The 14199-nt window shown below is 33.7% G+C and overlaps 1 protein-coding gene and 1 non-coding gene across 2 annotated transcripts; one reads left to right on the top strand and one right to left on the bottom strand.

Moving 5' to 3' along the window:
* The first annotated feature begins 5161 nt into the window (after positions 1 to 5161).
* Positions 5162 to 8644, top strand: LOC122085590 (alpha carbonic anhydrase 1, chloroplastic-like). Its single transcript, XM_042654068.1, has 6 exons — positions 5162 to 5260; positions 5333 to 5547; positions 5789 to 5895; positions 6272 to 6374; positions 6949 to 7131; positions 8083 to 8644. Exons 1-6 carry the CDS (start codon positions 5194 to 5196, stop codon positions 8221 to 8223), a joined length of 816 nt encoding a protein of 271 aa, XP_042510002.1. The 5' UTR covers positions 5162 to 5193; the 3' UTR covers positions 8224 to 8644.
* An 873-nt stretch (positions 8645 to 9517) lies between these two features.
* Positions 9518 to 9589, bottom strand: TRNAM-CAU. The gene has a single exon. It is a non-coding gene; the product is annotated as a tRNA-Met (tRNA).
* Between the last annotated feature and the right edge of the window lie 4610 nt (positions 9590 to 14199).

Here is a 14199-nt window from a genome sequence, read left to right as displayed (position 1 = left end):
GCTAGTTGCAGAAGATGACACGTGTCATCAACGATCAAGATTAATTCAGTTGGGTGAGAGTTATTACATCCAGTTTGGTTTTTAACTCAATCTTGACCATTCACTTAAAGTAATGCCACATGTCGCCTTCTGAAGATAGCAAAACAAGAAAAACATGGATGAAGAAAAACAGACGATTTTTTTCCACCTTTATCTATATTTACCAGAGTCCCAAACTTTTATTTCTCTTTCTCCCCAATTTTATTAAAATGCCTAGGTTACCCCTCGATGAAACTTTTATTTTACCACCTTTAAATCTATCTCTTAAATATGCATTAAGATGACCTAATTATATGTTTTAGTGTCTATATTTCATTTTTATGTTTATATGACCATCCTCAATCCAATAGGATATGCTATTTGATATATATAATGCGGGTTAACTAATATATTTTCTCTCTCTATATATATTACTTCAGCCTAAATATGTATTAGAATAATTTGATGTTTTAATTAATAGTTGGTGAAATTTTGTAGGGAATGTCTACTGTATGATTTAGAATGTCCATGTAGACATTAAAATTAAATTAAAATATACAAACGATAAGATAGCATTAATAATACATAATATGTAATTTGTTCATAACAATATGTACTCAGGAGACAGAATAAATTGAAGTTAAAAAAAAAAAAAGGGAAAAGACTAGCCATCAAGCTACCCAGCCTATGTCTGTCTGTCTCCCCACCACCCAGAAAAGACCCCCTTACCCCTCTCATGCTTGTACCCCCATTGGTCCAGCCACCCAGATGCAAGTAAACGGGATCCCTTGCCTTAAAAAAATAATGAAAAAAATATTTAGGTATTTTAAAAGCTAAGTGAAAGGGGAGGTGAATGTCCACTTTATGGGGGGAGGATTAGAAAAAGATACAGGAAACTGACAGAAAAATACCTTCTGTTTCTTGGGCAGGTAGGTTATAATGTGAGAACGCTGGAAACTCCAGTCTTTCTGACTCTAAATGTTGTGGTGCTAGCAAGTTCAATGGAGGAAAATCCCACCTAATTGTTGTAGTGGGGAAAAAGTTTGGATCATGATAGGTGTAGGCCCACTTGAAACTCTCATGATTTGTGTGAGTCATCCCCTGAGATCCCATTGGTAGGTTTCATTTGTTGACTATCTACCTATAACATTGGCTGATATCTATAAACTTCTATCTATATTTTGGCTTGGCAGAATTCTAGAGGGGACTATACTTGTGAGAGACTAATTGTGTGGTCTAGGCTTCGTTTAGTATCGTTTCTATTTCAGAAACATCGTTTTGTGTTAAAAACGAAAATTTCAGTTTCTGTGCTAAAATACAGTTTTTAAACAAAAAAATTGTGTTTCAAAATTTCAGATTTTTATCGAAAACATTTTTTTTTTTTTGCAAAATGGAACGAAACTGGGAAGAAGAAACTCCAAAATGGAGTTCCGTCCAATCTCGTTTTTTCAGTTTTTTTTTTTTCACTTTTTGTTCCAAAAAAACATAAACAGACCATAAGTGCACCAAACAGAAGATTCTGTTTTTTCGTTCCAATAGAACGAAAAAACTCCAAAAACGTTTTTTTAGAACGATACCAAACGGAGCCTTAGAACTAATTAAAATGCGTTTCCACCACGGTTCCTGTTATAATTCAGGTTGGCATAGATTTTGCATGTGTTTCATGGGCTATTTAACCTAGATTAAGCAAGAAAATACTGTTTTATGTGCTTGCAAATAATGTTCATCACATTTCCCTTATTGCCTCATGCCCTCATAGCTCAAAAAACTTAAAATCATATTAAGTCAAAAGCTTGAAAGCACGCTTAACCTAAAATCCTCTCAAGTCAAAAGCTTGAAAGCACGCTTAAAGGAAAACAAAACCACATGTCTAGAATATGCTTTAATTCAATTAGTTGGATATCTCTATCTTGACATTCTTCTAGTGCGAAACTTTGGAGATTCTTCTCCTTCTTTACATTGAAACTGATAAAAAAAAAACAAACATAACAGTCTCCATTATACCGCCCCACTTAGTGAAGTTGAAAGAATAAAATCATGATGATTCTATATTAAGTGTCACATACGTATCGGGTCTTTACACACCAAGATATCATCCGCTTCGACATGCTGATGGATCATCACAAGAACTGTTAAGAAGGTCTATATATATTTATATATGGTGGGATTAATCTTGGATTCCATGATTTTATACTTTATTGTAATTAGGAATTTAGGGAGAGATACATTCAAATGAGGTCATGAATCAGTTCATAATCATCCACAAAGAGAAAGAATGAGACCCACTTCAGAATTGAGATTATACACGATTTGCAGAGAGAGAGAAAGAGCTGAGAAGTGCTACACGTTTCACTGGTATGGAGAGACAGAGAGAGAGAGAGAAAAGAACAGAAGAGAACGAAGAGAGAGAGAGAGATTAGTGCGGAGTGACGGTGTCATCGCGCATGACTGACGGAGGAATTAATATGTTATATGCGTTTCAGTAATGGACGACTGGACATAGAAATAGATCTAGAAACAATGACAATGATTCTTATAAGGAGAAATATTAAGACCAACCTGATTCATCTTGCCCAGGATCACTTGAGTGTGGACTTTGGGTACAATAGTAAAGTTGTTTCATTGTGATTTAATGATCGGGGTTTAAGTTGGGAAATAACCTCTCTATAAAACAAGGGTAAAATTGTATATATTATGATCTTTCTTAGACCCCGCAATGGAGGGATTATCTTGCATTGGATACAACCTTTTTTACGTACTCTAATAAATCATACCAAACGCAGCTTGAGTTTTCAAACATAATCTTGTAAACATTAAACCCACTATTTATCTAACATATATTTGTCATCTCACTTTCTCAATCTAAATATTTTGTGAGTCTTGGTTATCCCATCCATAAGATCTCAACTCTAAATCATGCTTTGAAAGTGTTTAGGATCATTAGTGGGCATTTTGAAATTATGACTATGTTTGGTATGATTTTTTAAACTGCATTATCAATCTAGAATGCATTTGAAAAATACATTCCAAACACACCCTTTGTGAGAATAAAACAACATTTTAGAATGAAAGTGGGTAGGTGCCTAAAAGATATGGACAGATTTGGACGGTAAATTGGATTAAAATTTAAGGGATTTTGTGTAAAAACTTATAAGTGGAAGGTAATTTGGCTAAAAGAAACCAAAAAGAAAAGAATGAAATCTTATCTTCTCTCAGATTAATGTTCTTCTAGATTCAGTATCTTATCTAATCAGATTATTAATTATAAACATATGCTGGCCAAACACTGTTCAAGCCTACATTAAGGCTATGTTTGGTAGCCAAGAGAATAAAAGAAAATAAAAAATAATCTAGAAAAGAAAAGAGAAGAAATGGGAGAAAATAAAAAGAGTATGTATGTTTGGTTACCAAGAGAAGAAAAGAAAAAAAAAAATTCAAAATTTTTTTAATTTTCAGATAGAGATAGACACATAGGAAATCATTGTGTAATCATTCATTTTATGTCTTATTATGTTTTCATATTTTCTCATATCTTCTGGTGTATATTATACAAAAAGTATAATATTTTTTTTTCTTTTTTTTTATTTTTATTTTTTCTTTTCTTCTGTTGACTATCAAACATAGCCTAAATCGCTTTCTATGATAATCATGTTTGTTTTGAAAAAGACAAAAAGAAAGGTTCCATTATATCTCTTAATTATAGTGTTTAAGAAGTGGGGCTGAAAGGTTAGTAGCAAGTGTTGCTAGTGGAAGTCAATGAAAAGACAATGGAAATCAATACTTGTGTTTTTGAATCCCATAATTCCTTTCTCATTCTCTTCCCCTCCTTTTTATCATAAAAAACTTGGAAAAAATGAGCCTTCCATGTCCAATGTGGAAGTCTCACCGTTTTGAGTAACTTTTTGACTTTTAGAATGGGCTATTGGATGCATTGGGGAAGAGAATCGTGGGGGACCGTACGGTTGGATGACATGGCATATGATTTTATGAAACTTGCCCTCTCAATGGGTGGCCGGCACCGCCTAGTAGATTTTTTTTTGGCTGGTCTTGTGAGAAGTGACTTGGAAATTTTACCTATTTCATATAGCACTTTGGAATATTTTATTGGAGTTTCCCTTTCCAAGTTTAGGTCCGTAGAAATTTTATTTTTGAATGATAGTTTTGGTTGAAAAATATGAAGTAAACTACAAATTTTGTTTAACAGTTTAATTTATAAAATGTATTAGTGGGATCGAATAGTTTTACCTAAGGGGTGTAAGTTTGGCCCAGATGGCTTAAACCTGCCCTGGTTCTCCATAAGTCCGAACAGGGCTTAGGTTGAGGCCTTAAGCTCAATCCATCCAACCTAATTCGATCTTGATTTTAACTAAATGGTAAAAATAAGGTCAATCAATGTTAACCCGACCATGGTAAAAAATCAGGGCCAATGAGGGGCCAACTTGACCAAACAAGATCAATTAGGGACGAGTTGAGTTAGCATGAACCCAGTAGGGGTTGGGCCTAAGCATGAGCTCGATAGAGTTGGGTTGGGCCTGGATTGAGTTTTGGGAACCTAGAATTGTGTTGGGTTTTTAAGAAATTAGGCATGTTTCACCTAAAGTCTTACCCTTTTTCTCTTTAAAATTTTAATCTTTTTAACCCTTGGTCAATAGTCTATACCACTACACCTAAAGTCTTTTAAATACCTACCTAGGCCCATTGTAGGTCAAGGATGAGCCCAGTACCCTTGGTCTGGGCCCATTGTAGTTCAAGGATGAGCCAAAATTTCTCATAGGCCAGCCCATAAATCTCTCGTAGGAGGTCTTAGGTTTTCTTCCTCCCTAACCCATAAATCCCTTGGCCCCTTTGAAAGCCCAATTCCAGAATTCGCCACGTGTTAAGACTCTTACGTTTGGTATTCTTGACACGTGGTAATTCATTGAATCCCGTTGGAGGCTCACACCTCACAAGGGTAGCCCGTAATTAAGGTAATTACTAAATTTAAGATTTCATTTAAAATGAACGGTCCAGTTTGCTCTTAGAGGGGGGAACGCCACTAACTTTAGCGATTGGTTGTCTCTAAATTTAGGAGCAGCAGAGATTTTGAGAGGAACCCTTCCACGAGAGGAAAGGGAATTCATTAAAGAGAGAAAGAAGATAAAGAATCAACTTTTTTACTCCAATCGATCGTCAGTGATGGCAGCCACAGTCGCCACTTTTATCGTTACGATTACATTACTACTCGCTGCTCCATTAACTCACCGTAAGAACTATATCGTCACATCTTTCAGCTTCTTTTCCATTATCTTTTAATTATTTTTTTCTTCTGGAACAGAGCATGAGGTTCTGCCGTTTGGTTACAGTGGATCAATAGGTCCGGACAAGTGGGGGAGCTTGAATCCATATTTCAGTGCATGTGACACCGGAAAGCTTCAATCTCCGGTGAACATTGTGAAGGAGAATATGGTCGAGAATCTCAAGTTGCCACCTTTGACCAATGATTACAGAAAAAGCAACTCTACTTTGATTAATTATGGCTTCAATATTGGGGTGAGTTTTCTGATTTCAGACCGAACCGAATTCAAACCGAATTGACTGTATCAGTCAGATGGATCGACCAAAACCGAAAACCAAGCTTTTAAAAAATGGATGAAAATAGTATATGAAAAACCGAAACAGAACCGGTACCAACCTGAAAATAGGCCAACCCGATTAGAATCTATTAAGCAAACGATAAAAACCTGAAACCGAATCCATCCAAATTTGACTCTTTTGAATGGTTTTTGGACAGATGCAATATGAAAGCAACGCAGGAGTGTTGATTCAAGATGGCAAGAACTACACCTTGAAGCAAATGGATTGGCATTCGCCTTCAGAACACACAATTAATAGTGTCCGGTAAATTGCTTTATTCTCTGAAAATGGATCGGGTTCATGTATGAGAACAATCTCATATGTCTTTGGTCTGTATATTTTGAAATTCACTTTCTCTCTTCATTTAATAGATTTCAAATCCACGAATCAAGGATGTACAAGATTATTGTCGTACGTGAACCTGATTCGGAACCTTAATCTCTTAAGATTCTAAGATTATATAGAAAAACAAATAATAATAACTGAAATTATCTAATTCAATATAGACTTCAACTAAGGCTTCAATTTACTTTTTCTTCTGCCACTTTTCTCCATCCCACTCTTTGTTATTTGGACTGAATTTTCGTTAATCCATGGGGAAGAGAAAATCTAAGTTACAGGTTATGGTGAATGATAACAGGTATCCTTTGGAGCTCCAACTAGTCCACGTCGCCGACGACGGCAAGATCTCCGTGGTAGCAATCCTCTACAATTATGGCTACCCTGATCCTCTTCTCTTTCAGGTAGACTCATGGTTTCAAAAATCCGAATGGAATCAGCACAATCTATTTTGGAATTGATCATAAATGCTTTTTTGTCATATTTTTCTACTTTTAATCAATCAAATTTCCATTTATAACTAGACTAAACATCTTTTAAATAAAAAAAATCACAGATTTATAGAAATCATTGCTCTTTCTCGATTCTAATATTTAGGATTTTTATTGATATTGGCTGATTTTGGTCTAATTTTGATCAAATTCGAATCGAAATCAAATGTATGAATCTACTATTCAATTTCGGGTTTTCAGAACTTAGATAGACTTTAGGTTATGTTTTATTATGCATTCTTAGGATAACTTTTGGGCCTAAAATACATTCTTAAATGAGAAATTTAAAAACTGCGTTCCAAACCCATAATCTATTCCAAAAAGGCAACCTAAAGATAGTCTACCCCCAAGACTGTGTAGCAGAAACACAAATTGAGATTTGATGGTGTTTAATAAACTAGTGATTTTTTTATGGGTTTATTAATATTATTATTTATTTATTTATTATTATTATTATTATTTTTTTTTTTTTTGTGTGGAGTTGCAGTTGACGAGAGGGATTAAAAAATTGGCCAACGAGATATGTAGAGAGGATGAAGAAGTTCACATCCCTGTCGCTGCCATGCGAACCAAGTACTTGAGGCACAATAGTTTCAAGTACTATAGATACGTTGGCTCTCTCACCACTCCTCCATGCACTGAGAATGTTACTTGGAGCATCCTTGGCAAGGTAAGATTTTACATAATTCTAATTTGCTTTGAAATAATATATTTCATAATTTAATTAATTTATAATTAGTTTTCTCCTATTCAAATTTGATTTAACTATTAGATCAAAGTAAGTTGAAACTTGACATGTGAATAAGATATCTAAGGACTATAAGAAATTAATTACGATAGTAATCATAGTATTTTAAACCTGCATGAAATACTCAAGGATGCATATCAATACAATCAGAAACTTGACGAGAGATTGTCAAGATTCTCAATTGTCTATGTCTATCAACTAGGAATTGCAACCTTTTTTTACCACATGGCAAAATTTTATGGACCATCAAGAGAAATTTATCTTTATTATTAGGGGGGTGTTACCAAGCTGGACTGGGCCAGGTTTTGAAATCCAAGCCCAAGCTAGGGTTCCCCAGGCTTAACCCAATCCCAACCCTTATGGAGGGTTGAAGTGTTGAACTTGGCCCTATTTATATCATATACGGAAATTAAAATATTTTAAACCTAAATATGTGTATATGGTTATTGAATATTTATTAAATATATTGTGCGTATTAAATTTCAATTATCTTTATCAAAAAATAAATAAATTTCAATTATGATATTTAATTTATGATCCTTAACTTTCATATTATAGGAAAGAGGTTTTGTGGCCTCTGTGTCCAGATACATGGAGGCAAAACGAGAAACCCTTATCTCATAGAATTGAAAATGACATTTTTGTGAATGCTTTCTCGTGTGTTCTCATTGACTCTCGTGCACACTTAAAAATAACACTCCTCCACAAAAAAACACTACCCCATCTATATGATACATAATTTTATAAGCCATTTTTTTGAGGTAGAATTTTATAGGCCAATTTTATAATACACTTCTAAACTTGTACATTCCACCAATCCTAACAAATGAGTTGTACCAAAATTGCAATTTATTTATGTGGGTGCTCATGCAGGTGAGAAATGTTGCCAAGGAGCAGATTGATGCTTTGAGAGCTCCATTGGATGGATCATGCAAAAGCAACGCAAGGCATGTGCAACCTCTTAATGGACGCACAATTGAATTCTACGATGTGAGTGCGCAATCTAAGTTTTAAAAATACCTACCTCTTCCCCTTTATATTGTAGTTGAAAAACCAAGTTTTCTCACTTGACTCACCTTTCAAAAATAGTTGCTATCTCAGCCCAATCAAACCTAGTTTGGGAAGTCACGTTTTTCTTATTTTACATACAATAACTATATATAAATAAATAAAAAGTTAAAAATATAGGAAAACACATCAATGAATCTTTTGTTCTAAAAAAAAAAAAAAAAAATTGGTAGAAATTTCTTGAAGCTTTTGTTGTATATGCTTGAATTTATCATTCATCTATATTCTTTTAGGTTATATGTATAAAATGGTTCGTCAATTGGAAAACATAAATGGAATCCTCCTCTTCACCCCCAAAAAAGGGCAAGGGTTCATTCTGATTGATTAACTAGACATGTATTATTCTTCTTGTGATACAAATTCTAGATGAAACCATTTTGTACACTAATAAATTTAGGAATAATTTGATAATCAAATGTAAAGACTTACTCTTGTTAGCCATTGAGAAGTTGCTGAGGGACTTGGGGTTTGCATTTTTTTCTTAAATAAATTATCCAACATGAAGCGCCTAGGGTTTTTAACTTGCTTCCTTTAGGCACTTACATTAAATTGGAAACATACATTTGAATCTTGACCAATTCAAGATATTATCTTTCCATCCAATGGTTTGATTTGCTCCACCTGATATAGCATGCATTACAAATTTGAGCGCTAATAACTATATATTTTGTATTTTTATGAGGGAAAATGGTCCACATAATATCGTGTGTGGATTCCTTAATATACACTCTCACAAAAAATGTCTCATACACTCTTTTTTTACTAAATGTGGATCCATTGGAGCGCATGTGACAACATCAATGAATTAGTCGAAATGCGTGTAAATTGGCCCAGATACCTTGGATAAAAAAAAAAAATCAATAATGATGGGATTTCGGCCTTTCATGTGGGGAAGGTGATTATTATTCCCTCCCATGTGTCTTGGCACAAGGATCACATTGTTTTTTATGAATTTTTTTTTTTTCCATCAAAAATATAGATATTATGGCTACTTTTTTCCCCTTGTATCTCATGTTTAAGTGAAGCTCAATCTCATGTATAGACTTGGCTAACTACGTACTTAATTAGTGATGGATATTAGACACCACCACTTCAACATGACTAAATGGGGATTTCAAAATAGATGCAATTGGGAAAAAAATCAGAGGAAGATGGAGTACTAAATGGGGATTTCACAATAGATGCACTTGGAAAAAAAATTAAAATAAAATTTTTTTCATAGATACAGGAAGTTTTCTCATATCAGAGCCAGGTTTCGATCCTGGGACCTGTGGGTTATGGGCCCACCACGCTTCCGCTGCGCCACTCTGATTGTTGTTATTAAATTATACAAATAAGTATTTAAATAATAAATAAAAACCAATTAAACCAAAGTAGCGTCCACCCAGGTTCGAACTGTTGACCTCTTGATGGGCCAGCCCAGAACCTGACTAGTGCCTATAGTGGGTCATCCAGGCGTGGATTGCATTTTTGAGCTGTGTGTTACGATTGGGCCTCATTTTTTAAGGCTTATTAATGGCATATCTGGCATTGGTTCTTTATTCAATCATTAGAAAAGGAAAAAACGTGAATAGTGATTGGATTGATGATAAAATAGAATCCTACGTCACAATGATTGAACAATCGGGATCCATTTATCTACGATACCTAGTTGACATAAAAATATTTAATGAATATGAGTTTAATAGATTCTACTTAACAGAAAGACGGATATTCCTTACTCATTCTTAGACAATCACTTATTCACAAACCTCATGTGGGTTTAACAATTTTCATTTCCTATCTCGTGGAAACCTTTTTGGTTCTTGCTACAAAATTTCATACAAGTTTCCTTGCTACTTGATCACATGATATCTCGTGCATCAAAGATGCCTTATCATGCCATTATGCATTTGGAAAACATTTTTTTTTATAAGAAAATCGATCGGGCTTTTCTTCATCCATAGTGAAGAATATCGTCACCCACCATTTTTTATTATTATTGGATGAGATTCTTTGGGACTCCAAAGGCAATTTCAGACTCCATCTAGAAAAGGGAAAATACATAAATTTAGAGGTCTATCCCATTGAAAAGTAGGCTTAAAATAGCTAAATCATAAAATCATTAGGGACCAGAGATCAAGGTTTTGCCATTTTACCCTTATACTCTACTCGTGAATTAGATCGATATTGAGGATTGACCTCAGTTTATGTCAATTTGATCTATGCGATCCTGATCGATCTGACTCGAATTTTAAAATTATGTATCCAAGGATGTATAGGCTGCACAAATCGGATATCAAATACTAGTATGGTAAAAGAATCCAATCCAGTTAAGACTCGTCAACCAACTATTAGGAGTTGGAAGGACGTCGCCTTCTCCGATACAAAATCCTATGTTAGAATATAAAATAGGAGTGGTTGGTTGAAGAAATATAGTTTTGTTGGACATGTGGTCCAATACGACCGACCCACTTCAATTTGTTTAAGAAATGATGAAATTAAGAGTGAATTTTCTTCTTTTAATTTTTTGGAAAGAGAAAGTTGCATGATTGTGTGACTTTTCTGTCCAAACATAGATCATATGAAATTAGCGTTCTGACAAAACAACAACAACAACAATCATAATCTTATCTAACTAAACAAAGTCACATGAATCCAATATGTTCAATAAAGTAAAAGATATATAAGATAAAATACAAAAAAGAAATAGGAGATGAAGCAAGAGATATGTTTTAGTAGTAAAAATATATCAACATTATAGTAACATCCCCTACAATGAATGAAATTACCGTCTCATCCCTTATAAAATAAAATAAAAAAATCTTATTCAAGTTCATGCGCTTGTGTATACTTTCACAGATAAAAACTAAGCTTTGAAATGACACCCATGTCTCAACCCTACTTCTCCATATATTTGGGCACAGAGTATATTAAAATGCAAGAGGTAGAACATGAATAATAATATTTTAAAAATTCGTGTTTCCTTAGCTTTTAACCCCTACTAATGAAGGTCTGAAATACATTATATATATAAATTTTTTTTTTTAATTCACGAACAAAATACCCTATCTTAATTAAAGTGTCATATCATGTACCGAAAAGATACTCTCTCCACCACCATTGAAGAAAAACTCGATCTATGATACTGAAAAATAAACGATCTAAAAAATCATTTTTCGCAAAAAAAAATTGTGGGCCTCTAAGCTATGCGGAAGAGATTACTAGAATGCCTTTTTAATTAATTAATGTAGTTTGTTTTCTTAAGAAAATCAAATAATAATGGCAGTGGCGGTAAGACAGTTGACTCACACCCCTGAGATTCACAAAAAATAGTCTAATCCCGTCAACAGAACCATTAAGAAAGAATAAATAAATAAATTAGTAAAAGCAAGCATTATAATATCTTACTTACCTTCCTACAGTCAATGATTCTTTTTTTTTTTTTTTTTCTCATGAGCTACAGTCAATGATTCCAGATCTTTCCAATTTGTCATGATGGGGACTTTACTCGAACATTGAACAAAAGGAAGATAGGAAGGGAAATAATCTCTAACAAATGATTACATAAATATGATGCGTACAATATGGACGGTCCTCCTTTTTTGAGGTATGACTCAAATTGGGTATTTCTCATTTTCTTACAAGGGGTGTTCTTAAATTGTATTTTTCTTATATTTGGTTGATTCAGTTCTCATCTTTCCTTGGAAATAATTCATCTCTTGACAAGAGTTCCTCTTTGTCCAATTTTTTTATTAATATTTCATTTGATAGCAAAAAAAAAACAAATCAGGTCTTACAACAATCCACATGATTCTGAAAAATTGAGGCATATGAGAACCATGAAGCCATTTTCATGTTGTTGGCTCTATAGAAAGTAGAAGAGTCAAACTCATAACCCCTACCTTCATACTTAAAGCATGGTTTATTGCCAACTGAGCTACCCCATTGATTTGATTATTAATAAAGTTGCCATTGCACTTGAAAAATATATGTTATCTGACTATTTTTCTTATCAAATTCAATTTAAAAAATATTTAAGAAAACCGCTATCAAGGTCCTTCATGTTTGAGAAACTATGGGTACATTAGTACATTAAGTTTGTGAAAACTATAGATGTAGCTTGAATGAAGTTAGTCCAAATCATAAAATATACTTTTTTTTGACTTTATATTTATCATTTTGCTTTTATGCACATAGAAAAAAATGTATTTATTGAATATTAACTAATTTGTGAAGGCAAAGGTGTTGCGGACAACAAAGTTTTTTTTTTGCCTTTACTATAGATCAGCAAAAGATTAAATTAAAATAAAAAAATATACTAATGTTTAACATCTAGCATACCTTGATAGGGAAATACAATGAATGTCATAAATTTCAACTTTAGCATGTCCTTCAATAGAAAAAAAGATCAAATCTGAAGATTGACTCGTGGGCTCACCTTCTTTATAGCCGTCAGCAAAACATAAGGAAAAATTACATGATTACCTATTTTTGGGTTTCCTTTTACAAAATTACCCACAAAAATTTTTGGTTAACAAAAATACCCAAAATTGAGTTTGGGTTTACCATCTCTTGGTCATTTATATTCCAGGTCCTGCGAAGATTTGGCTTCTCTAAAAAGTGGGTAAATTGGCTAGAGTAGATTATCTCTTCTACAAAAATTTCTATTTTGGTAAATGGAGGCCCCCAGGGATTTTTTGATGTGGAATGAGGCTTACGCCAAGGCGACCCCATCTCTCCCATGCTATTTATAATAGTGGAAGAGGTGCTATCTAGGGAATTAACGCGTCTGATTCAGAAAAAAGAGATGAAATCGATTAATAGGCCTAGGGGGATTCCCACCCCTAGACATATTCGTTTTGCGGACGACATCTTCATATTTTCTAATGCCTCCATGTGATATGTTAGAAATCTAAAAAACTTCTTGAAGCAGTATCAAGAATTTTCTAGCCAGATCATTAGCCTCGAAAAGAGTAAAATCTTTCTTGGCAAAGTTGCCCTAAATCGCAAGTAGTGCATTGCTGAAACTATGGGAATTCAGATATGTACGTTCCCTACTCGTTACCTAGGAGTCGATATTTTCAAGGGTAGAGTGAAGAAGGAGACCCTCTTACCTATGATGGATAAGGTGAAGCGGCAACTGGCTGGATAACTATCCACCCAAAGTTTCAATTAACAAAAATACCCAAAATCAGGTTTGGGTTTACAAAACTACCCAAAATAGTGAGTCTTCATCTTCCACATATAATCATGTATTTTTTTATTACTGAAACTTTGTGTGTAGTTTTATAAACCCAAACTCATTTTGGGTATTTTTGTTAACTTAAACTTTAAGTGAGTAATTTTGTAAAGGAAAACCTAATTTTGAGTATTTTTGTTAACTGAAAATTTTGGTGGGTAATTTTGTAAAGGGAAACCCATAAGTAAGTAATCAAGTAATTTTCCCAAAACCTAAGGCCAACACAAATATAATAAACAAATCAGCTTACCTTACTACCGAAATGAAAGAAAGGGATACATTGTCTAAAAAATTTGTAATGAGGCCTTTCCTAGGTATCCCATTAAATCAACATAAACAAAAAAATGTCATACTAATAATGCTTGAAAAAAGAAGACCACAGACATACTCTTTTCAGCTAAAATATATGCCATTGAACTAGCCTCCTGTAGCAATGGGAGATCCTCCAAGATATGGAATCGATGTAAGGCTTGTAATATCATATGCATTTGTACACTCCATTTGGAGATTTCGATATTCCTCACCACGTCTATTCTTAAGTTTTGCTTTGTTTTATTTTTTCCTAATATAAAATGTTTGTTCTCACTCAAAATTAGGATAGTATGAATATATAATAATGTCTAGAGTATTAAAAAATACACATTTGTAGTATAAACAAATGTATACCAATATAAAAAGAATCCAAATTGTCTGCAGTGAAC

This window comes from Macadamia integrifolia, chromosome 8 (assembly GCF_013358625.1).
Source record: "Macadamia integrifolia cultivar HAES 741 chromosome 8, SCU_Mint_v3, whole genome shotgun sequence".
Lineage (NCBI taxonomy): Eukaryota > Viridiplantae > Streptophyta > Magnoliopsida > Proteales > Proteaceae > Macadamia > Macadamia integrifolia.
This window is presented reverse-complemented; position numbering and strand designations above follow the sequence as displayed.

Coding starts and splice junctions, on each gene's coding strand:
- LOC122085590 (XM_042654068.1), top strand. CDS start 5,194: ATGGCAGCCACAGTCGCCACTTTTATCGTTACGATTACATTACTACTC. Junction 5,548..5,788: donor ATTATGGCTTCAATATTGGG/GTGAGTTTTCTG, acceptor GTTTTTGGACAG/ATGCAATATGAAAGCAACGC. Junction 7,132..8,082: donor CTTGGAGCATCCTTGGCAAG/GTAAGATTTTAC, acceptor GTGCTCATGCAG/GTGAGAAATGTTGCCAAGGA.